This window comes from Pseudorca crassidens, chromosome 9 (genome assembly GCF_039906515.1).
Source record: "Pseudorca crassidens isolate mPseCra1 chromosome 9, mPseCra1.hap1, whole genome shotgun sequence".
Classification (NCBI taxonomy): Eukaryota; Metazoa; Chordata; class Mammalia; order Artiodactyla; family Delphinidae; genus Pseudorca; species Pseudorca crassidens.
The window spans coordinates 48270675-48297478 of NC_090304.1; the positions used below are offsets into that span (position 1 = coordinate 48270675).

A 26804-nucleotide genomic window follows, 5' to 3' on the forward strand; every position below is an offset into this window, starting at 1 on the left:
TGGACCAGAGATTGAACCCGTGTCGCCTGCATTGGCAGGCGGATTCTTAACCACTGCGCCACCAGGGAAGCCCCACCCCTAGCTCATCTCCGACCTAGTTCCTCAGTGACTGTTGTTGCTGCTGCTGTTGCTGAGTCTGGTGGTTCTCGAGTCATACTTGTTCTTTTTTGCTATCTCAGGTTGAGCTCTGCAATTACTCCCTTGCTTTGTAAGCTGGATGCCTGGTCCTTTCTGCAGCTTTCTTGCACTTTCCTATTGTAGACTGTGCATCCAGTGCTGCCCTCTGGGGAAACACATGCATTCTTGAGGTTCCTGAATCCTTAACTCCTGATCTGTTCCCTCTGTGTACTGACTTTTTAAAGGCTCTTCATACACGTCAAATCAGCTCTCCAAAAAGGTAGGAATTATTTACACTCCTGTTAGTGGTTATGAGTTGCCATTTTGACAGTCCTGCTAAAACTGAGCTTTAATATTCCTTTCATATGTTATTAGCCCCAAGTGTTATGTTTTTATTATTGGTGAAGATAGTATTTTCCCCCATGTTTATTGGTTATACTTTTATCATGAATTGGTAGCTAATTTTTTAGACCAGTTTTCATTGATGTTCAACTTTTAATTTTTGATTTTAATAAATCTCAGCCTATATTATATATTCACCTAATTAATATACTTGCATATGATATAAATGTAATATTAACTATTCTTTTCTCCACACCAATGTGAAGTGATAATTTATGACATGCTAAATTCTTACAAACATCTAGGTCTAGTTACAATCAATTCTGTCCCAGAGATGTCAATTCCTAGGTTAGTACTGCACTATGTTACTAGTAGTAAGACTCCTCTTATCATCCCCCTTTAATAAAAAGGTATATAGTTATTTTAACTTGTTACTTCTACAAAATAAACTTTATAATCACTTGGTGAAATAATCTTCCTAATGAAATATTTGATTAGAATGGTTTAATGTGGGGAGATTGAACATCTCTACAATTTCTTCTCATCCAGAAACATGTTTCCATTTATTCAAGGTATTTTTTGAGGGAAGTGGGGTGTATGTAGTATATCTGAATTAACTTATTAAATTTAAGTTTTTCAATTGATTTTTTTAGGTTGTCCTAATGGTCTACCACATCATCAGCAAATGATTTTCTCCTTTCCAATTTCCATTTATTTTCCTTTTCTCATTATTCCAACTGGCACTTTCAGAGCACTGAATAATTGTGGTGACAGGAATTTCACTTTTTGCCATTAGCTTTAGCATGAAGTCCAGACTTCTAAGGTGGCTTACAAGGCCTTTCACGATCTGGCCTTTGAGTCTCCCTCTAATTTCTCCTCTGTGTATTCCTGCTCCACTCTTTTCCAGTGCCACTTTCCAGTCAGTGAACGTGTTTCCTGATGCCATGCCCTCATCACTCTGTAGCTCTGTACTGTTTCTCCTTTTTCATCTCTTCTAACATTCCCACACTCCACCACACACAATCTAGCTAATTTTCACTTTCTTCATGTTTCAGCTTAGATACCTGCCTTTGAATGCACATGATGAAATTCAAATGTTTATTAATAGGTTTACAGAAAAAGGCTGGAAGATGTTAACTGGCTGTAACTCTTCTGCAAAAATTAAATGTTAAGTGTACTCTAAAGGGGTTTTCTTCGAATCTAAGTATGTTTAGCTTAGTAAATAGTATATAGATCTTTTAATTTTTGGAAAGTGTAGAGATTTAGGAGTAAAAATAAGTATTTCACTTAGGCCCAAATAGCTAGCTGCTGAGAAAAAAGATAACAAATGAAAATAGTACTTTTATCTTTCAACCAGCCAAAAGAAAAGTATAGCTTATAAAAAAGGTGAACTATTAGACTCAGAATGCCTAAAAGGAGAATGTCATAATCCATTATATTAAACATGTCATTGCTTTGATGAGTGACTGAACTATATACCTCAAGAATTTCCTATGTTCAGAGTGTTTTTCTCTTAGGATTCTCCACAAGTTGCCTTATGTTTATATGAATTTCCCTGTCAATTATCAATACTTGTGTAGGGTTTTGTCTTAATTTAACAGCTTGTGATGTAAAGAATGAACAAATGAACATAGAATAATTTTTCACATTTATTAACTCATCATAGGGGTTCACTCCAGAATATGTTTTCTGCTTTTGGATAACATATGAACTCTGACAAAAGTCACCATCAACATTCATTGGCAATGTCTCCAGTATGAATCTTTGGGGGCAAATTAAGATAAACATCTTGTCTCAAGAACCCTTTGGGATCCTGATGTAGCTTACAGAAAAAAGAGGCAGTTCTGGTACACAGAGTATTAGGACACTCTGTTCACCTTTTAATGTTTGGGATAAATGACAGCCCAAGGCTATGGATGTCTCTCAAGCCTAGATCCCAAACAGTACTTCAACAAATACAGATATTGAGAATACATGTAGATTAACAACACATCCACCCACCATTGCAGTTGAAAACCCTCTTCCAGTTCCAGTCCCCACTCCACACGAGGACACCTAAGGATATTACTAGGTGTGAAGTAACTGGCTGTCACTGTGGTCTTCGCCATTAATTCAGAGTCCTTAGAAGTGTCTTTCTATGGATATATTCTTGTGAGTTCCTGGTTTCTTGTGACCTTCTTATAAGGACTGAAAGTTTGAGTTTTATTAGATGTCAACTCCAAGGGTATTGCTTGGCTCCTCCCTAATATCTACTTCATCAATAGATCAGGTGAATATAAGTATTCCATAGGTTCCATTTATGAACTAGGGAAAGATGATGGTAATGGATATCGGAATAATGACAGACAAACACTATCATGTGGATATGTTTAACTCTGAACCCTTATGACTTCATTTGAAGCCTGGAAAAGCTCCCTCAGATTTCTATCCAATAACAGATTTATCTCCATATTAATTCAGTCATATCAATTAAAGAATAATCTCCAACAAACATTTTCTTTCATTTACTATATTCACAGGATTCCTTCCAGAATAAATTCATGGACTTTGAATGAGTTCTGACTGAAGATAATCCCACATTCTTCCTGTCATAGGACTTCTCTCAAGTATGAAGTTTTTGGTGTTTAATCAGGTTTGAACTCCTGTTGAAAGTTTTCTCACATTCCTTACATTTGAATGGTTTCTCTCCTGTATGAATCACTTGATGTCGAATAAGTGAGGAGCTCCGGGTGAAGGATTTTCCACAGTTAACACATTCATAGGGATTATTTGCAGAACAGAATCTTGGATTTTTATTACTGTCTTCAGGCTGACTGAGGAGTTTTACATATTTATTGCCTTCGGAGGCCTTTGCTTCAGTGTGAATTTTTTGATGCTTAGTAAGGTTTGTACGTCGGTTGAAGAATCTTCCACATTCATTGCATTTATAGGGTTTCTCTCCTGTGTGAATGATTTGATGTCGAACAAGAGACGAACTGCGGCTGAAGGCCTTCCCACATTGATAACATTCATAGGAATTCACTGTGGCATGACTTTTTGGGTGCTGAGTATTTGTATTCAAGTTCAAGGCATTCCCACTTCCGTTATATTCTGAATGTTGCTTACCTACTGAGTCTAAATTAAATTCGATGTTAGTTTTAAGCTGATCACACTTTGGGGAACCCCTTCTCATAGGAACTCCCTGTTGTGTGTCAAAAGTTGAGTTAACTGACTTAACATCAAAACTTCCCTTATTTTCACTATATTCAAAGTCTCCCTCCTCAGTGTAGACTGCATTATGAACGAAAGCTTCTTGTGGCAAATTTATGTCCCAGTGTTCCTGGTTCTTATATAACCAATCATCACTTTTCCAGGCATCTAAAGGAGGATGTCCATTTTCAGTCAGTCTTGTCATAATCACTGCATGGGATGATTCTTCTCCAGAAATTCTCTGCTTTGGAACTAAATCCTGATTTTCTGAAACTATCTCTCTGTCTAAAAATAAATTTAAAAGTCCATGAACTAGAAGAAGGGAAACTGCTTAATTAGGAAAGGGACACTAAGCCATATAAGGGTATACGCATATTTTATGGGTCTTTAAATACAGAATGGAAATGTGAGGCAAGGTTAGAAAACAAGGATTAACGAAGAAATAAATGGGATAAAAATATTTTTAAAAGGATCAGGAGATCATAAAATCTGAGAGCTATTCAAGAATACTAAGGAGAATACACAGAACTTAGGTAAAATATCAGCATATGAACTGGGATGGCATGGCATATCACAGTTCAAGCCATCACTGGTTCATAACTAGTCTGTGAAAGTTATACCTAATCTTCCTTTCTCTAGCATCCTGTCTCTTTTACCCCAAGGTGTTCCACATAATAGCCCTTCAAAAATACCAATTTAATCATTTCTTCAGGAACATGTCTAAATTTATAGGTCCCATAGCTTAACAGCTAAAAGCAAACTTGCAATCATAGTGCCCCTATTTTCCATACAGAGCAATCATTCCCTGCATTTAACAGAGGCAGAAATAACTGTAATATATGATAGCAGGGAAACCAGTCTTATCCTGGGCTCAAAATAATCACTCCTGATTCTAACAGTGCTCAGACACTTCTATGTGTTTCCTAGAACTCAAAACTTTACCTATTCTGATTCAGGTTGGGTTCTTCTGTTTTCACCTGCCTTCATTTCTCTATTTCATTTGATAAAGTTCCAGTTTCCTTCTCAAATTCCTTTTTCACTTAGTTTCTATATAAATATACCCAGTATACTGTATATTCACTGTGTTTTCTCTAGTTGCAGTGAGCGGGGGCTACTCTTCATTGTGGTGCACGGGCTTCTCATTGTGGTGGCTTCTCTTGTTGCAGAGCATGGGCTCTAGGCACGTGGGCTTCAGTAGTTGTTGTGCATGTGCTCAGTAGTGTGGTTCGCAGGCTCTAAAGCGCAGGGCTTAGTTGCTCCGCAGCATGTGGGATCTTCCCGGATCAGGGATCGAACCTGTGTCCCTTGCGTTGGCAGGCGTATTCTTAACCACTGCGCCACCAGGGAAGTCCCTGGGCCTAGCCTTTAAAAGACCCACAGCTTTCAATTCCTCTCAGGATGTTCCCTCTCAGAACCTTGTTGCCATGCTGTGAGAAGTCCTTGCCTCAGTAGAGGCCATGTATAGGTGTTGTGGTCCACAGGACTAGCTAAGTTCCCAGTGACAGCTAGCATCAACTTTCATCTATGTGATCATAGTTGTAATGGCCAAGTCATCTTGGCCATTCCATCCCAGTCAAGCTCCCAGAACACTGCATCCTCAGCGAACATCATAGGGAATGTAAGAACTCCTAAGTCAACTCATGAAATTGTGAGAATTAATAAAATAATTGTTTTAAGTCACTAAGTTTTAGGGTAATTTGTTAGAAATAATAGATGACCAAAATAGTAATTTTGTTCTAGTAGTATTTATTAAATAGCAAAATTCCTAGTTGTATTTCCCTAAGTAAATCTATGTTCTCCTCATATTTGTACAACTCATTTTTCATGCAACTTCCTTACTTCTATTTCTAAAGTCACACTCATGTATTTTGTTATTTTCAAGTCACTTGCTTCTAATATGTAGAAAAGCTGCTAATATTTTTATTTTATATCTGGCCACCTTAACGAAATTCTAAACAGATATAATCATTTTGATACTGAGTCTCCTGGATTTTCTAAGTAGAAAGTTATAATACACAAATAGATTTTTCTCTTTTCTATTAATTTTCTCATTTGTTTCATTTATTTTTCTTTCATTAGTTTAAACCTTCAGGTAAATATTAAATAATTATGGTAATAGGACTAAGAATCTGTTGATTTTAGTGTTAATACCACTGTTTATCTTTACACATAATATTAACCAATGATTTGTTCTCTTTTTGCTCTAATAGATTTCAAATCACTGGCTTATTCCTGACCACTAATTCCAAACTCATAAACCGTGCTTTATCTATAAGACCTTGTTCCTGTCTCTAACCTAAAACAAAAATAAACACTTTAAACCTTAGCCTATAATCCTAATTCTGGGTCTCTGCCTACTTCTCTCCTGGAGACCAGCCCTTGCCAAACCACCTCTGCCTTTCTTTGGCCTAACAATTTTCCCCAACTTCTCAAATCACCTAGTTAGTTAAACTCTCCAAAATCTGGCTTTATATTCTCTATCCAAATTTACCTTACACTGTCTCTAGTAAACTTGGATCATTGATTCTTATTCTAGATCTGAAACATTTGGTGAGCCTTAAAAATATACATGTGTGGGGCTTCCCCGGTGGTGCAGTGGTTGAGAGTCCGCCTGCCGATGCAGGGGACATGGGTTCGTGCCCCGGTCCAGGAAGATACCACATGCCGTGGAGCAGCTGGGCCCGTGAGCCATGGCTGCTGAGCCTGCGCATCCGGAGCCTGTGCTCTGCAACAGGATAGGCCACAACAGTGAGAGGCCTGCGTACCGCAAAAAAAAAAAAAATATATATATATATATATATATATATATATACACACGTGTGTGTAGAAAATCCTAAAGACGCTACCAGAAAACTACTAGAGCTCATCAATGAATTCAGTAGCGTTGCAGGATACAAAATTAATACACAGAAATCTGTTGCATTTCTATACACTAACAACAAAAGATCAGAAAGAGAAATTAAGGAAACAATCCCGTTTACCATCATATCAAAAAGAATAAAATACCTAAGAGTAAACCTACCTAAGGAGGCAAAAAAAACCTGTACTCTGAAAACTATAAGATGCTGATGAAAGAAATCAAAGATGACACAAACAGATGGAAGGATATACCATGTACTTGGATTGGAAGAATCAATATTGCCAAAATGACTCTACTACCTAAGGCAATCTACAGATTCAATGCAATCTCTATCAAATTACATTTTGTGTAATTGGCATTACACAAACAAACTTATGGTTACCAAAGGAGAAGGGGGAAGGGATAAATTAGGAGTTTGAGATTAATATATACACACTACTATATACATACTGTGAAAATGGCATTTTTCACAGTAGAACGAAAAATTTTTTAATTCCTATGGAAACATAAAAGACAATCTTGAGAATAGCTGAAGCAATCTTGAGAAAGAAAATGGAGCTGGAGGAACCAGGCTCCCTGACTTCAGACTATACTACAAAGCTACAGTGATCACAACAGTATGGTACTGGCACAAAAACAAATACAGATCAGTGAAACAGGATAGAAAGCCCAGGAATAAACCCATGCACCTACGGTCAATTAATCTACCATAAAGGAGGCAAGAATATACAGTGGATAAAAGACAGTCTCTTCAATAAGTGGTGCCAGGAAAAGTGGACAGGCTACATGTAAAAGAATGAAATTAGAACATTCTCTAACCCCATATACAAAAATAAACTCAAAATGAATTAATAACCTAAATGTAAAACCAGATACTATAAAACTCGTATAAAAACATAGGCAGAACACTCTGACAAAAAATGCAGCAATATCTTTTTGGGTCCATCTCCTAGAGTAATGAAAATAAAAACAAAAATAAATAAATGGGACCTAATTAAACTTAAAAACTTTTACACAGCAAAGGAAACCATAAACAAAACAAAAAGACAACCTACAGAATGGGAAAAATATTTGCAAATGATGCAACGGATAAGGGATTAATTTTCAAAATATACAGACAGCTCATATATCTCAATATCAAAAAAACAAACAACCCAATCCAAAAATGGGCAGAAGACCTAAATAGACATTTCTCCAAAGAAGACACACAGATGGCCAAGAGGCACATGAAAAGATGCTCAACATCCCTAATTATTAGAGAAATGCAAATCAAAACTACAATGAGGTATCACCTTAACACTGGTCAGAATGGCCATCATCAAAAATTCTATAAATAATAAATGCTGGAGAGGGTGTGGAGAAAAAGGAACCATCCTACATTGTTGGTGGGAATGTAAATTGGTACAGCCACTATGGAGAACAGTATGGAGGTTTCCTTAAAAAACTAAAAATAGAACTACCATATGATCCTGCAATCCCACTCCTGGGCATATATCCACACAAAACCATAATTCAAAAAGATGCATGCACCTCAATGTTCACTGCAGCACTATTTACAATAGCCAAGACGTGGAAGCAACCTAAGTGTCCATCAACAGAGGAATGGATAAAAAAGATGTGGTACATATATACAATGGAATATTACTCAGCTATAAAAAAGAATGAAATAATACCATTTGCAGCAACATGGATGGACTAGAGATTATCATACTAAATGAAATGAGTCAGAAAGAAAAGGACAAATATCATGATGTCACCCATATGTGGAATCTAAAAAAAAAGAAATGATACAAATGAACTTAAATACAAAATAGAAATAGACCTACTGACATAGAAAACAAACTTATGGTTACCAAAGGGGAAGGGGGGACGGATAAATTAGGAGTTTGAGATTAATATATACACACTTCTATATATAAAATAGATAACCAACAAGGACCTACTATATAGCACAGGGAACTGTACTCAGTATTTTGTAATAACCATTAAGGGAAAAGAATCTGAAAAAGAATATATATATATATATATATATATTCCATATATGGAATCACTTTGCTGTACACCTGAAACTAACATGACATTGTAAATCAACTACACTTCAATTCAAAAAAATGTGGAAATCTTAAAAAAAATGCATGATGCATGTGTGTATTTGTGTGTGTGTATACATGTTCCACGTGGCCAAGTTGGGCTTCTCATAAGCATAGTGGTATCAGGGTACTAAAACTAGTGGCTGCTGAATTCCAGGAGAAAGAAGCGGAAGCTGCAAGTCCTGTTACAGGCTAGACCTGAAACTGGCACAGTGTCACTTCTGCTACATTTTATTGATCAAAGAATCTAGTGCCAGCTCAGAGTCAAGGGGAGGGAAAACAACATCTACACTTCAATGGAGGCAGTGACAAAGATTTTGTGGCCATCATTAATCCACCAAAATCCATTAACTGGTAAAATAAATGACATTTACTGAAGTAAATTCCAGATTGATTAAGGTATATTATATTTAAATAATGAAGTAGATGGAGTCAGAATAAAATGAAAAAATGTTCCTTAGTTTTGGGATGGAAAAATTCTTATGTATAAAATTAACCGATATAAAACAATGGGGGAGATACATGATAACATAAAAAATATGGCAGGCTCCATGAATAAAATAATTTTTAAAAATGTCTTCAGACACATCTCATTTGCCACAAATATGGTCAATAGCGAGAATTTAACATAAGCTTATAATATACTAATTAAAAACCTCTAAAATCTTGATAATGGACATAGAAGAACCATTTACTGAATCACAGATGACCAAAACAAATAATTTTTACTTTTCTCATAATCCAGTATCTATCCATCTATCTATCTGTTTCTTTGGTTCCTACATATGTGCAAAAGGCGCAGATATAAATGTAGGCAGAAAGAGACATGTTGCCTTCCCTCAAGGAACACAAAGCCTAGGGTGAGACAGAGACTCACAGAGACACATGTAGAGTGTATTTGTGATAAATGGTAAGAGGAAAAGAATATGGTGCTATGGGAGTATATAGAAAAAACTAACCTAGTTAAGAAATGCTTCCCTGAGGAGATATGGACCTACTTGAGATCTGAAGGAATAGGAGTCAACTAGGCAAAGACAGGAGGAAGAGCATTGAGTAAAGAAACAACACGCACAGAGGTCCTGTGATGGGAGAGGGCAAGCCACACTCAAGGGACAACAGAAATATGTTCCCTATGGAAGAGTTTTTTCTCTACTGAACCCCAACACCTATCAGAGTGCACAGGGCACAGTAGATGCTAATACATATTTGATGCTGGCTGACAGAGTAGATCAGTGTGGTTTGAGTGCAAAAAGGATGTCCTGTGAGATGAGGTTGGAAAAGTAGGTAGGGACAAGTGTGTTGTGAAGTAAGCAAAACTGAATTCAGTACAGAGGTTTCAGCAAGTACATGATAAACCATGATCTCCATGACTGCAGTGTGGTTCAAACACTGGAGTTGTGGAGGGGAGACAGAGCTAAGAGGGAAGCCAAGATCTCGTATTAAGACAAGAGGCTATGGTGATAGTTCAGGTGAGAGATGACAGGACATGGACTACAGTAATGGCATTGCAGATAGAGAAGTAGAGACATTTAAGAGATATGTAGGATAAAAAACAAGTATTAGAGAGGTGAAGGAGAAGAGGCTGTCAAGGATAATACTTAAACTATACTTGTATAACTGGATGGATGGCAGCTCATCCAGCTAGGGAACAATGGAAGAATACTGGAAAGGAAAAAAATCACTTGGGTTTTATGAAATTTAAGGCATCTTTGAGACATACAAGAGAAATGTCATGTGTATATAAATTTTAGTTCAAAGCTGAAGCCTGAGCGGGGGATATGAACTTGCAAGCTGCTATAAATGTGTGATAATTGAAGCTTCAGTTGTAGATGGAGGAAAATACAGAGTCAAAAGAGAAGACAGGATGAGATCAAATGTTGAAAAACTGAAATGTATTAGATAGGTAGAGAAGGACAGGTCTGCAGTAGACAGAGACAGACTAGCCAGAAAGAGAAGAAACTCAGGAGTATTACAGGAACCTAGGAGTGTTTTCAGAACGAGCAGCAGTTAACAGTGTCACTTGCTGTGGAGAAGTCAAATGAGATAAGGAATTAAAAAGTGTCCCCTGAAGCTCGCTCCAATAAAGTCATGAGTGACTTGAACAAGAACTGTTTAAGATTAGTATTTCGGGTAAGAGCTCAACAGGAACGGGTTGAGGAATAAAAGGTGAGGAAAAGAGAAAAGCAAGTATAAAACACCCGGAGAAGTCTGGCTATAAAGAGGTGAGAAACAGAGTATTAGAAGAGGGTGTAGGGTTGAGAGAGAAAGTTAAAAAAATAATAATGACCTGAAAATGTTAAAAAGCTAATGGGAGAATGAGGCAGAAATGGTGAAAATATAAGTTAAAAAAAGCAGGGAGAAATGTGGTTAAAAGGATAATCAGGGAGAGGATTTACCTTATGAAAGAAGAAATGGAGTCAATTGCCTAACAAATTAATAAAGATTTCAGGTAAATAATACCCAGTGTTTGCTCAGGTGATAATAGAGATATAATAACTAAAGTGATAGTAATACTCTCATTATTAGTGAGTATGAGTTGGTAGTAGACAACATAGTTCTTTTGTAGACAATATAACCTAATGTAACAAGACAGTTAATATAGTTATACCCTTTGATGATGAAGTTTCTCTTCTAAGAAGGAATCCTGTGAAAGGAATCATATATGCCTGAAATCCTGGCAACAAACTAAATGTCCAACAGTTGGGGTGGGGAATGGTTAATTATTATACACGTATGTGAGGGGCTGTCATATGAGAATTAGAAACCACATTTTCATAGACTAATTAAATGGGTATTTGTTCATGATATCACATGAGGTGAGAAGAGCAGAATACATAATGACACATTCTCGATGATCCCAGTTTTGTTGAAAAATATTTACAAGCCATAGGCACACATCATCACAAAGAAAATGGCTTAAGAAAACAAACCACGATGTTAATACTGCATAGCTCTGGGTAGTGAGGTAACAGGGTGAGTTATATTCCTCTTCATACTTTACTTACTAAAATTTATATTAAGCACACAACAATTTCTAATTTTTCACAAACAAAATGTTAATAAGAATAAAGAGATTACGTTGAAGGTAGGAAGGCACAAGTTAAGGAGGTCTACAGTAAAAGAAGGAAAAATGGAAGATTACTGGAGTCACCCTAGTATAAAGCACTTCCTTTTCTTTAAAAGAGAGAATATGATTTAATGTTAGGTTGGCTAACATTTGCTTATATAACACCACATGCCAGACGCTGTTCTAAGTGTGCTACACATATCAACTCATTTAATCCTCATAGTAATGTGGAGGTAAACACTGTTACATTACAGAAGAGGAAACTTGGCAGGGAGGCTGCCCCAGGCAACTCTGCCTGTGTTAAGAGTCTGTGTTCCTCCTCCTACACTGTTGGTGGGAATGTAAACTGGTGCAGCCACTATGGAGAACAGTATGGAGGTTCCTTAAAAAACTAAAAATAGAGTTGCCATATGATCCAGCAATCCCACTCCTGGGCATATGGCCACACAAAACTATAATTCGAAAAGATACATGCACCCCAGTGTTCATGGCAGCACTATTTACAATAGCCAAGACATGGAAACAACCTAAATGTCCATTGACGGATGAATGGTAAAGACGTGGTACATATATGCAATGGAATATTACTCAGCTCTAAAAAGAATGAAATAATGCCAGTTGCAGCAACATGGATGGACCTAGAGATTATCACACTAAGTAAATCAGAAAAAAAAATCATATAGTATCACTTATATGTGGAATCTAAAATATGACACAAATGAACTTATCTACGAAACAGAAACAGACTCACAGACATAGAGAACAGACTTGTTGCCAAGGGGGAGGGAGGAGGGGAGGGATGGATTGGGAGTTTGGGATTAGCAAATGCAAACTATTATATATAGAATGGATAACTAACAAGGGCCTACTGTATAGCACAGGCAGCCATATTCAATATCCTATAATAAGCCATAATGGAAAAGAATATGAAAAAGAATACACACACACACACACACATATATATATATATGCATAACTGAATCACTTTGCTGTACACCAGAAACTAACACAACATTGTAAACCAACTATACTTCAATTAAAAAAAAATAAAAGAGTCTGTGTTCCTAACCCACACCACTTTTTTGCCTGTCCATATAAGAGAAGGAATCTGTGAACAAAAAGCAATGACTTTTCTTCTTCAAAGTTTAGCTGGTTTGCTGTCACCTCCCAACCAACAACTCAAACCCTGGGTTGTACATTATCTGTGTATTTAATGAACAGAAGCTTCTTACAAATGCCTCAGATCTACCTGTTGCTTACCAAAAACAGTTGTTCTTAGAATTTCTTGCTCCATTATCCAACTTTTTTCCTTACTCTCCAACCTGGAGGTCTCAACTGGTTTGGAAAGTAGATGCTCTGTACATGGGGAAAAGGAAAACAAACAAACACATTTCAGACATTTTTATAGGGAAGAGAATCCCATCCCAAAGTAGTAGTCTAAGAGCTGCTAAAAGATAAGGACAGTGGACCTGTGTATTTCTAGCTCTACATCAGAAAAGACTTTCAATCACATACAGCAAGAAAATCTGCTATTGTGCCCAGAAGTTATTAGGAAACCTAAACTGAAACCCAAATGCCCTCAACCACTTCAACAGTTTTTAACAGTAGATGAAGAGACTACTAAAGGGCAGATTAGGTAAATACGCAGACGCCACCTTTATGCAATGAATTCAGGTTCCTATAGTTCTCCAGCATCACATCCCTGTACAGGTTCTTTACAGCAGGGTCCAGTTGCCCCCACTCTTCCTCGCTGAATTCCACAACCACATCTTTGAATGTCACTGGCTCCTAAAACATTAAGTTCCTTTTTAATCAAAGGTCTCAAAGATATTACTAGAGGAGAAATGAATTTGGAAAGAACAGGGTAGGTGGCAAGAATATACAAAAAAAAATTGATAGGACAACGTTTGGAGTTCCAAGTGATAAAAATCAAGTTACCTTAGGGGCCTATCAACTTGGTACTCTTTGAGGGCTGCGAAAGGAAAATGAAGGGCTGTCCTAACTCTAGATTAGCTTACATTTTAACCGAGGAGAAAAACCGGTTGGAATAATTGTGGGAAAAAAAATTACTATAGAGTACAAATAATTTACACAGAAAGAGTTCAGAATAGGAAGAGTTTAAGGCAGATTTGAGGGAAATTTATAATGAAAATGTAGGCTCTCCTAGCAGACCAGGGAGCATCTCTAACTGAGGAACGCTGTCGGCTAATGCCTCATCCTTCAGGTCTCAGAGCCCAATGTCACTTTGTCAGATAGGCCTTTCCTGATTACCCAATAAAGTAGCCATCTTCCTAATCAGTCTGTTTCTTTATTTTCTCCCTAATAATTATTACCATCTGCAATTATCTTATTTGCTTGTGTTTACCTACTTCTAGTAGTATGTAATCTCCACAAAGGCAGGCATTTTGTTTCATTTACTATCATATTCCCAGCCCTTAGAAATGTTAGGCACTGCATAAATACTGGTTATAAGGGCCTTCATCCCACCAGCTGTTGCACTTTTCTATCCAGCATTCTCAACCTTGTCCTTATAGTTTACCTTCAATCACACTGAAACACACAAATCCTTCCTCTACCTCAGAGCCAGTCTTTGTGAATAAGTTGTCTACGTGTGTTTTGCCTACCTCCTCACTTTTCCTCTTTCCTCAACCCTCTGCAACCTGGCTTCTATTCCCATGCATGCTTGTATCTCCATGATGTTAAGAGAATAGACACTACTCAGGCTGCACTTTTCTGAACTTTTAAAGGATTTCTCCTTGAAATATGGTCATTCCTTGCTTTCACAGTGACATCATGTTTTCCTGGTTTTCCTCTACCACTTTGGTCCTTTCACTTCAGTATCCTTTGAGGTTTCTTCTGCTCCTGCCTATTAAATGACATTGCTCAGAATTCTGCCCTTGGCTTACTTCACTTTTAATTCTAAACATTCCCTGGGTAGGCCCTACGTCTATACCTTCGATTATCATCTACAATCTCAAGGGTACAGATGCACAGAGAATATACAAAAATTAAGTATTTTCCAAAAAGTGTATCATCAAGTAAAATAGATCCAATGTCCAGCATATCATCAACTAAAAGAGTCATGTTCTTAGATGGAACTATGTTTGGCAAAAGTTCACAGACCTAAAAAGAAAAAGCAGAACATTACAATAGAGTGGAATCCTAACTTACCTGGGATTTGCCTGTTAGTGAGTCAGCTTCCATTTTTTCTTGCTTGATGCTCCCCTTCTGGAGTAGGGCAGAATCCTTGCAGGTTATACCTGAGGAAGACGAAGGAAAACATAGGGAGACAAGTTTTCCCTTGGAGAAACTTTTAATAATTATAGTACTTTTAACATGCTACTTCAGAAGTTTGAAATTTAATGATGTCAGGCTCTACCAGCAACCGGAATCTCCAGGAGTGGGGCCCAGATCTTATATTTTTAAAAAGCTCTAAAAGTGATCTGCATATTCTACCAGGGGTCAAGAACTACTTGATCAGAGAGAAGGCCAAAATAATATTTTGATGCCTCGTCTGTGGTTATAGCAGATCCAAAAAAAATACTTTAATCTTGTCAAAACTAAATCCTAACTAAGGCTTAGCCACCACAGGCTGTAATTCTACTGGGAGCTAAGAATATTTTACCCAACCAATCACTTTCTCAAAGACATTGGGGATTAATCTACTCAAGGATTCTTTTCCTCTAAGTCGCTCTGTGTATACTATACACAGACTTAGGCAGTCTGGTCACCTTGGACTACTGACTCTTCCAGGACATAAAAACCTGAGCAGCAACCGATTCTCTTCTCCAGCCCTTTGGTGAGACGTATACCCAAGGGCTACTTCCTAATGTTTCTCCAAGATTCATTAATTACACCACTAATCCTCAAATGCCAGACTATGGGCCAATACTGGTCTGTGAAGAAGTTTTCATTGATTCAGCGTGAATTAAGAAAAAATAGAAAGAATGCAAGAAATATTTACGTTCTATAAATAAAGGCAGGATTTGAAAAAAAAATCCAAACTTCTCAGCAATTTGAATACTGCCACAAGATTACAGTCTGTTAACTTTATTCAGGCCTATAACACTCTGTGAAACCTCAGTCTACTCAGTCCCATAACCCCTAGGACAGTCAATACCACATTCTTTTTTTATATCATTTATTTTTTAAATTAATTTTTATTGGAGTACAGTTACTTTACCATGTTGTGTTAGTTTCTGCTGTACAGCAAAGTGAATCAGCTACACATATACATATATCCCCTCTTTTTTGGATTACCTTTCCATTTAGGTCACCACAGAGCACTGAGTAGAGTTCCCTGTGCTATACAGTAGGTTCTCATTAGTTATCTATTTTATACATAGTAGAATATCACATTGTTTCTTATTCTTGTCATTCTTGGAAATATGTGAGATATCTTGAAAAGATGCAAAAGCCTTCAATCAGCCATCCCTTTTTTATTGCTCTGAGCATTGTTTCCTTCCCGTAACTCTTCTTTCCTGCTGACTTCCTTCCTGAACCTTTACAGTTGTGTTCTCTGAAACTCTCATGCCATTCAAAGAAAAATTCCTATATATTCCCTAGCTCTTTATAAAATATTCTTTCTCCCTTCTAATCTAAAATGGATCTTGGCCACCATCAAAGCCACCTCTTCTCATCCTCCAATACTATGGTCTTGGTAGCTGTTTTGATATATTCATACTTCTCCATTCCCATTTCCTCATAAAGATTTTTCTACGCTCATACAAAAATTTTTCATAGTGGTTCATGCCATTTAGCGAGGGCCTTCTTGCTGTTGTAATACACTAAGCTATTGCAAATTCATTTATTCAGCCCGTATTTACTGAGTACCTCCCATGTGTGAGGCACACAAATGCCTGCCCTCAGGGAGCCTCTAGTCTGTCGTGAACGACAGACATTAAATAAGTAATTGCACTAGGTCAGTAAAAACTTTACTTAGCTAAAATTGTTGCTTTCCACACCAAATCATAATCTTTTCAACAACCCAGCCTGAAGACCCTTGACAACCTTGTTTCTAACAACCACCAGCAATCAAGCTACTTCCTTTTTCACACTGGGGCCCTTATATACTTCAGATTGTTCTACTCTGAGAACAAACTCGAATGAATCAATCCCTAACTATATTTTCCTATCCTTTCAACTTTCCTATCCTTTCATCAAGGTTCCACCATAGTACATTGCTTCTTTAATTTTCTCCCCGTCTATCATCCCTCTTGTGAAGTTACTTTCTTTTCTACACAGCTTGGATTTTATGGTAAATCACTTGCAGATTTACTCTCTTCAGACTTGAAATTCCTTGAACACTGATCCTTTATATTTAACATCCAATCTTAGCTTGATCCAGTAATCTCTTTTACTTCACCTTTTTAAATAATTGAGGTAAAATTCACATAACAAAAAATTCACCATATTAACCATTCTAAAGTACACAATTCATGGGTTTTAGTATATTCACAGTTTTGTGCAACCGTCACCACTATCTAATTCCAGAACATATTCATTACCCCCAAAAGTAACCCCATACCCGTTAAGGAGTCACCTCCCATTCCCCTTCCCTCCATGCTGTCTCTTTGGATTTGCCTATTCTGGGCATTCCATGTAAATTCAGTCCTATGGTATGTGACCTTTTTTGTCTGACTTCTTTAAATTAGCATATTTTGAAGGTTCATCCATGTTGTAGCATGTGTTAGTTCTTTGTTCCTCTTAATGGCTGAATAATACTCCACTGTATGAATATCAATTTGTTTATCCATTCATCAGTTGATGAACTTTTGGAATGCTTCCATTTTTTTGGTTATTATGAATAATGCTGCTATGAACATTCATATACAAATTTGTCAAATGCTTTTTCTGCATCAATTGAGATGATCATGTGATTCTTCCCTTCATTGTACTGGTATGGTGTATAATGTTGATTTTCACATTTGAACCATCCTTGTATTTCTGGGATAAATCCCACATGGTCATGGTGTATAATCCTCTTAACATGCTGCTGGGTTTGGTTCACTAGTTTTCTTTTCTTGTGATGTCTCTCTCTGGCTTTGGCATCAGATTAAAACTCCCAACATAGAATAGGTTAGGAAGTATTCCTGCCTTTTCTGTTTTTTAGAAGAGTCTGAGAAAGTTTGGTGTTAATTATTGTTTTAATGTTTGGTAGAATTCACCAGTGAAGCCATGTTGTCCTTGGGTTTACTTTGTTGAAATTTTAAAAATTACTGATTCAGTCTCTTTAGTTGTTACAGATGAGTTGAGTCACTTTTGGTAGTTTGGGAGTTTTTCTATTTCATCTAAGTTTTCACAGTATTCTCTGATAATCTTTTTGATTTATGCAAGGTCAGTAGTAATACCCCTACCTTTATTCCTGATTTTATTTTGGTCGTCTCTTTTTTTGCTTGGTCATTGTAGCTAAACTTTTATCAATGTTGTTGATGTTTTCAACCTTTTTTTGAATTTATAAAGTCTATATTCTTTGTTGTGTGTGCCCACTTAAGTCGGTTTCCTTAACTTAGTGGTTAGCTAGCAATTCCAGAGATTTCCTTAAATGCTTGAAATCAGAAAAACAAAAATCATTTCCTAGCCTTTGCAGATGGGCTGTCTGCATCAGAAAATGCCTTCAATACTTAGCCAGATAGTTTTCACCCCTGCCTTAGTCTTCATTTCCTGCTCGAGCAGAGCCTGAAGACCAGCCAGAGGTGAGAATCAGGGAATTCTCAGGTCTTTCTGAACATGTACCCAGACTTCTAGATCTCTAAGAATATGTAGGAGCTTTCAAATCCCTTACTCTCTAAAGCACCTTTCCTCCCATCTTTTTGTTTAGTCTATGTTTGTCCCAACTGTTTCTTTGCTGTCCCAGGTAGCAGTGGCTAATACATTCTTCATTAAATGTTTCTGACAAGTGCTAGCCAGGTAGCCACTTCAGCCCTGAGAGGTCTAAGGTAGGTAAAATATGGGCAAACCCTTTAAGTGGGTTCTTCAGGGATCCATGGCACGTTAAAAGAAAACAAAAGCCTTTCTCGGTCCTGTATTACCCTGAAACCTCTCATTTTCTTCCCAAACTTCTCAAGAATAGTCTATAATGATTATCACATTCCCACCTCATACTTCGTATTTTTTTGACCCATGTGATAGGCAGAATAGCCCCCTGAAATGTCCATGCCCTAATCCTTGGATAAGGGGAGGTCCAGTGGTTAGGACTCAGCACTTTCACTGCCAGGGCCGGGGTTCAACCTCTGGTCGGGCAACTAAGATCCCGCAAGCCTCATGGCACAGCCAAAAAAAAAAGGGACTCAGCAATATTAAAGTTAAAGATCCTTCAGATGAATAAATCATCCTGGGGACTTCCCTGGTGGTGCAGTGATTAAGAATCCACCTGCCAATGCATGGCATTGACACGGGTTTGATCCCTGGTCCGGGAAGATCCCACATGCCGCAGAGCAACTAAGCCCGCACGCCACAACTACTGAAGCCCGTGCACTCTAGGGCCCGCAAGCCACAACTACTCAGCCCACGTGCTGCAACTACTGCAGCCCACACACCTAGAGTCTGTGCTCTGCAACAAGGGAAGCCACCGCAATGAGAAGCCCGAGCACCGCAACGAAGAGTAGCCCCTGCTCGCTGCAACTAGAGAAAGGCCGTGTGCAGCAACAAAGACCCGAGGCAGCCAAAAAATAAAAATTAAAAAAAAAATCATCCTGGATTATCTGGGTGGTCTCAATCCAATTACATTAATCTTGAAAAGTGGAGAACTTTTCCCAGCTGTGGTCAGTGAGACAGAGAGAGTGAAAGAGTGAGTGTGAGCATGTGCATGTATGCCAGCACACACCATGACAACAGTGTCAGAGAGATGGCAGTGTGAAAAGGACTTGGCTCACCATCGCCAGCTTTGAAGTTGGGGGAAAGGGAGCCTGAGGCCCAGAAAGAAATGAATTCCTGCTGGTGTCTTGATTTTAGCCCAGGGAGACCCATGTTAGACCACTGATCTAATCAACAATTTCAATAAATTATTTTCAATACTCATCTTAACAGGACCTTTTTGTTGCAACATTGTTGAACACTCCCTTCTTAAAGATTTCTTTTTTCTTAGCTCAAGATACCAATCTTTCCTGGTTCCTTGCTTTCTAGATTACTCCTTTCTAGCTTGCTTCCCTGAGTTTTCTTATTTTGCTCAGTACTTCATTTTATTTCCTTTTTGGCTAAGGACTAAATATAATCCCAATACCAGTATCATCACTGTTTCTAATCAATAATGCCTAGTCAAATATCCAGTCAGTTGCCTCATGTCTTATAAGGTCCACACATTCACATGATCAATTACACATGTTTTATGTTTCTTTTAATCTCTAAATCCCTCTTCCATAGCCCCTCCCTACTTCCTTACAATTATTTTGTTTTAGAAACTGGATTGTCTTGCAGTTTCTCACAGATTGGATTTTAGTAATGGCATTCCCATGGTGTAGCTTAACATGTTCCTCTATTCTCTATTTTCTATAATTGGTAGTTAGATCTATGCCAGCTCTTAAATACTGGTTCTTCCTAAGGATTTGTATTTTTCCTACTTCCGTTCATACCTATAAGTTTCCATATTTTTCTTTCTTGATTTTAGCCCAGAGAGACCCACTGATCTACAAACCTGTAGGACTATACATTCATATTGTTTTAAGCAACAAAGTTTATGGTAATGTGTTACAGCAGCAACAGAAATTGGATACTTCTGAACACTAAAGCCATATTTTTAACTATATATTAGATTATTCACTGTGGTTGTCCCACAAAGACCTCAAGTTCAACATGCCACATAATTAATATATCAATCTCCTCTCCAACAAAAACTGTTACTTACACTGCATTCATGCAAGCCAGAACATTTGTCCCATTCACACCTAATATGTAAACCCTTTAGGTTCAAACTCCTCTGTTTTCCCAAATGCTTCCTCATTCTCTAACACCTGATCTACTACAATACTTCCTAATTGGTTTTCCTATTTTCAGAGCTCCCAGGGCTATCCTTTACTGCAGAAGTTGATAAACTTTTTCTGTAAAGATCCAGATTGTAAATATTTTATTTAGGCTTTGCAGGCAATACAGTCTCTGCTATAACTAATCAAGTCTAGTCATAGTATGAAAGCAGCTGTAGACAAAATGTAAATGTATGGGGTGTGGCTGTGTTCCAGTAAAACTTTATTTCCAAAAATATTTGGCCTATGGTCATAGTTTGCTGATCCCTGCTCTACACTGAAGCCAACACAGTACTTTTGAAAGGTAAATCAAATTATTTTACTCCCCTACTCAATCTGTGAGATCTCAGTTCAGCCTTCCTAGTATAGTAAAGTTCTTCATGATCTAGCCCTTGACATCTTCTAGCTTCAGAAAAAGTTCTTATGCTAAGTGAAATGAGTCAGATAGAGGAAGACAAATACTCTATGATATCACTTACATGTGGAATCAAAAAAAAGAACTAGTGAATATAACAAAAAAGAAACAGATTCACAGATATAGGAGAACAAACTAGTGGTTACCAGTGGGAAAAGGGAAGGGGGGAGGGACGATATAGGGATAGAGGATTAAGAAGTATAAAATATTATGTATAAAATAAGCTATAAGGATATATGGTACAACACAGGGAATATAGCCAATATTTTATGACTATAAATGGAGAGTAACCTTTAAAAATTATGAATCACTATGTTATATACCTGTAACATAAATACTGTACATCAACTATGCATCCATAAAAAAATTTTTTTAAAAGATAATTTTTCTTCATATGGGAAGGGTCAACTATTCTACCTCCAATTTTCTATATTCTCACCTTCATCCTTAAGCATATCAATCACATCCTCTATCAGGCTCACCACTTCTTTGCTGTTCTTTGGATGTTGTAAATTCACCCAAGTCCTGACTTCTTCAGGGAGAATTGTCAGGAATTGTTCCAGTACCAATAGCTCTAGGATCTGCTTCTTTGTATGAATTTCTGGTCTCAGCCACTGAAGACAGAGCTCCCAGAGTTGACTCAGGGCTTCATGAGGCCCAGACACTTCCAAATACTGGAAATGTCTGAACTTTAGACGAGAGGCTTCACAGTCATCTGTCTCCACGACTGGGATGGATTCCGGCTGCCAAGACACATCTGCTCTCAGGACCTCACTTTGTTCGTGAGGAGCCAGGTTTTGAGGTTTTGAGATAGCCGTCAACTTGTTCAAAGGCTGCATCTTCCTACACAGAGCTCCCACTGCAGTTCATATTTGTCTTATCAGAGGATTCCAATAATTCTCATGCTTGGGCTAAGCACTTGTGTACTATATACATATATATGCAGTGAGAAAAGTTTCAGGAGCTTCAGACGCAGAGCCAATATTCAGGCACCCAAGAGACTGAAAAAAAAGACATAAATATGACCTACAGATAATGAACATGGATAGGTCAAAAAGTGCATTCCCAGACTATAACGATCAAAAGTTTTAATTTGTTAGGATTTGCTATGAGCCAGTCTGCAATGCCCATCAATCAGGAGGTCTTAGGCTCAATAAAACATTTAAACATTGCAGGACTACCACAGGTCATATTTGGCACTTAGGTTACTAAGAAGGCTATTGGACAGAAAACAAAGCTTGCTAACAGAGGAGTGAGTAACGGGAATTTTTCTTCAGTGGCAATTCTCACAGAGTATAGCTCAAGTGCAAGGAAATGTGGACCATGTAGGTTGGGCAGAAAGCATCTTGACTGAAAAGCCTTCTACAGGAGCTGATATCTAACAACTCTACGAGTGCAGCTTTCAGGGTTCCCCAAAGAGTGTGCCAGATTATGAGTCACTACGTTCAGGGAAGTTCAGATCCCGCTTTCTATCTGATTTACAGTTCTCCCAGTCCAGGTGCAATTTACCATTCAGGAGTCATTTTTATTATAAGCCTCTAGGCCAGTGGTTCTTTTTCCACTTTTAGCATTGTGCTTGTACAGTTACAATATCGTTTCAAATTTCTCTGAAGATTCTAATTTGAGTTTTCTGTTTCCTAAATTCTCTTTGATTCTGTGGTCAGGGTTTCTATTTATCTTGGTTTTTAGACATCTGGTATTCCCTAGTTTTCTGCTCATATTTAAGAATCAAGTGTTAGGTTGATTATTCCAGATCATCATATGAATTTCTACTTCTTCTGTATCAGTAGATTGGTTTCCTAATGGGTGTCTACCCTGAATGGGAGACTTACCAAGAGCCATGTGAATATCAGTGAGACACACACATTGGCAGACTTTGATTTAGGGTGAGTGGAGGAGCAGGCTGTCAAGTTGTGGGCTCCCCACACAACAGAGTGAAAAGGTTTTACTATGAAATGTCAACACCTAACCTAAAAGCCTTCCTTCTCCTCAGATAGTTTATTTAGGGAAGAACTTTTTGTGGGAGGAAGGCACTGGAGCTAAACTGCTTCTCTGTGTAGGTAGGAAGAGGGCTGGGAGGTTGGGGAGATGACTGGAATAGATGTTTCACATGTAACCCTTCACTCAATTCCTATGTTCTATTTAACTCTCACTGCCATACTCTGTTGAAACAGCTTAAGATTCTCATAGGCAGATGGGTTTCCACCTCCACTGTGGTCACCTCCTAGCATATTCTAAGTTGTGACCTTTTCTACACTGCTTCTGTAAACTATATTTTCACTTTCTGTCTTGTAGAAATGTATTGACGCCATCTATATACTCATTAGTATCCCCATTACATGGGGACACAGGGCAAAGTGGAACAACTGAAGGAACATTCTGAGATCCAACACAAACCTTCTCCAAAGCTTGAGGAAAGTACACATTCATTACCAAAAAAAAAAAAAAAAAAAAAAGAAAAAAGAAAGTTCCGAAGTGCTTAAGAGGTATCACTCACTGAGTTCCAGCAGAACAATGAACTATGGGCCCAGATACTTTCAGAATTAACATACAGGGAGAAAGAAGAAAAACACGTTCACAGATCACATATTAAAAACAAAACAAAAAACCAAGTAAGCATTAAAAAAAAAAAAGCAGATTTAACAACAAGAATATCCATTGTAACAATAAATGCCTGAGGTAAGGAGAATCTTTCGCCTTCCGAGATTAGCTTCTAAAAAGTAGCATAGAGCATTGTAACAATAAATTTGTTAAATTAACAAATAAATTTAAACTCAACTATGTAAAAAATTAAGAGACATCCAAAACAAAAGAACTCCAAAGCTTAAAGGGATGATAGAAAAAATAACAAACAAATGTAAACAACAATAATATGCAGGGATATACTGAATTAAGATGTATATTGAATTAAAAGCACAAATGAATAAAATGAGACAAAGAGGAAACTTTAAATGATTGAAGGTACAACTCATAATGAAATATGACTGCTACTAAGTGTATCAAATAACACAATGAAATATATTTATAGCAAAACCCTCAGAAAACAAGAGATGCAAGCAACAATACCACCACAGAAATGGGAGACTAAGGCAACTTTCTCAGTCCTTAACAAGTAAGCTAAAATTGGTAGTATAGAGGACATGAATAACATGCTTAGCCTGATATATAAAACCAGATAGAATGTAGTTTCTATGCAAGCACTAAGCTGCTATTTACTAAGCTACCAAAAAACTCAATAAATAAAAAGTAAATAAAAGCGGTACAAACCACATTTATTACCAGAATGAAAACTAGATCTTAACATCAAGTAGAAATAGAAAAAAATCTCAACTACTTTGAAATTTAACTTTTGCTTCTGGAAAACAACTCAAATTAAAAACACTAAAAACACTGCACTTCAAAATCTAACAGCTCAAGTTCTACTGTTAGGCAATAGCAAAGCCTTATATATATAATTAAACAAGAATGAGATGAATTAAACGTTCAACTCAAAGTGAGAAAAAGCAACAAAATATACTAGGAGTTTATAGGTTAAAAATTAATAAATTACTCAGTATAAATAATTATAGAGCTAGGAGGACAGGTTAGAGATGTTCAGGATGATATGCTAGCACTTAAGATTTCGAAGGAGGAACAGTCTGGATGATAAATGGTCCAAGGTATGACTGTGACTGAGAATAGCTTAAGTGGTCTGTAAGTGACCACCAATGGAATAAACAAAGTCAAGAACTGTTAAAGTTTAAACTCTAAAGTACTTCTAAAGTACTAAACAGACACCTTTAAGGACGATGGTAGGACTCAGAATGAAGATTTAAGACGCTGAGCCAATACCAATGGAAGGAAGGGCTCAGTAAGGCGCAGGTGGCAGGAATCTGGAGAGTTAGATAAAATAACCAGCTGACACAAGTTCATAGGATTTTACAGCGTCAAGGAACTTGAACAGGCACTAATTATGGGGAAAAGGTAGTATCTGTGAAAAAGGGTTGTTTTAATCAAATAGGTCATAGGCAGAGCAGTAGCCCGAGGTAAGGAGAATCTTTCGCCTTCCGAGATTAGCTTCTAAAAAGTAGCATAGAGCAGTGTGCAAATGAGCATCTGAAATAAAGAGGTTTTAGGGAGTGGCCAGGAATGAGTGGGACAGCACGGCAAGTTGGAATGAACTTTTCTCCATTTTCTTTTCCAGTCGATTGACCCAGTCACACTGGATCGGGAATCCATATCAGTCATTCCAAAACCAGCTGAGCAAGATATATTTACCAGATTAAACGCCTGGAGACTGCCCCCATCCCAGAATGGAAAAGGAGACAGCAGACCTAGATCTGGAACCTAACCGTCCTGTTTCCCACCCCAGCCCACTTTACCTCTCCTCTCTCACGCACTAACTTCCCACCACAGCCCACGCCTCCATCTCTGTCAGCTCGCGCCCTCCTCCAGCTTCTCCCGCAGAGACTGCAGAGCACAGAGTTGGAATCCAGGTAACAGCGAACAAGCCGAGGAGACCGCGTGGACGCCCTCAAGCAGGATTCCCAATTCCACGCACCCGCGTCCTCACCGCCCGCTGACCCGCGTGATACCTGCAAACAACCGCTCCTAGCCAGGGATGGGTTCAGTCACACCCAGGAGCCAGTTCAGAGGAGCCGCAGAAGTCGCCCTCCCAGCCCGGGGAGGGAGCTTGCGTTAGTAATCACGCCACAACTAAGCAGCGCGGGCCATACCTGTCACTTACACGCCAGCACCAGCTCAGTATCTACTAAATACCAAGACGCAGGCCGGCGCACTCCCGCGCATGCGCACCATCCGTGGAAGCCCCCAGAAGCCCCCGCGGCCCAAGTTTGTAAAGTAGACGGGGTGGGGCTTCTGCCCATCCCGCCCCTTTCCCAGGCCCCGCCCGCTTCATAGACGTGAGTCCAACCCTAGGGCCAGCAACCAAGGGCCATGCTTAGGGTAGGTGGGAAAAGGCCTTGTCAAACTTCTGTGGGCTCCTCCATCCCCATCTAGGAGAACTGGCCAAAATTTTTTTACCTTCTCACTCCATCCACCCTCCTCCTCCATTTTCTTGGAATCAAAAAACAGTGAAGTAATTTTGAAAAGACATGGTCTTGTATATAACATGGTTTAACATGTTTTTTACTGACTTGCTCATTCACTCATTTATTCAATTTTGCATCGCGGTAGAAAATCTTGCAAAAGATCATGAGTCCAGTTTTGGCTTGTTACGTATGAGATACTTTGTGACATCTAAGAAGCCTTGTCAAATTGGACGTAAGTGAGAGCTTAGAGGTGTATGGGGCCAGATTTGTAAAATTTGTGTCAGTAACGGGTAGATGGTACTCGATACTATGGGGGGGGGGGCAGGGGGAGAATGAGACTGCAGGGAGAAGGAGAGAAAACAGTAGAAGGAGGAGGAGTCTAGGACTGAGCCCCAGAGGAAGAACTCAAACTAGTAAACCAGGGACTGTCTACCAGGAAGGGAGCTTTAAATCTAGATCAAACAAGATAGGAACCAGATTTTTGTTTGTTTTAACCAAACTCTTCTGTACTCATGACTATCATAAGCAAATTATAAATGTCATCTCACTCATCACCACAACACTATAAGGAAGAGATTATCATCCCCAACTTTATGGAAACTAAAAGATAGCGAAGCTGAGCTTCAAGCTCAGATCACTTCGTACTTGTCCCACTGCTACTCACTCAATGCTTCAAGATTTAGAGGGTCATTAGTAAGATGTGCCAGAATTGTGGAATGATATTTTCCAAGATTGGG

At 38.2% G+C, this 26804-nt stretch overlaps 1 protein-coding gene across 6 annotated transcripts in view; it reads right to left on the reverse strand.

The window, feature by feature from the left end:
- Positions 1–2095: 2095 nt before the first annotated feature.
- ZNF215 (zinc finger protein 215) overlaps positions 2096–26804 on the reverse strand; it is a 151728-nt gene continuing 127019 nt past the window's right edge. For 3 of the 6 annotated variants that reach the window (XM_067750065.1, XM_067750068.1, XM_067750067.1), the window contains 5 exons: positions 21477–22038; positions 14837–14925; positions 13321–13453; positions 12926–13021; positions 2096–3933 (listed from right to left, as the gene is read on the reverse strand). In XM_067750065.1, the coding sequence (XP_067606166.1) occupies positions 3062–3933; positions 12926–13021; positions 13321–13453; positions 14837–14925; positions 21477–21876 (1590 nt within the window). In that variant the 5' untranslated portion in view covers positions 21877–22038 and the 3' untranslated portion in view covers positions 2096–3061. Of the gene's footprint in view, positions 3934–12925; positions 13022–13320; positions 13454–14836; positions 14926–21476; positions 22039–25611; positions 25799–26804 lie in introns of those variants that run through there. The other 3 variants (XM_067750069.1, XM_067750070.1, XM_067750071.1) reach the window with 3 other exon arrangements.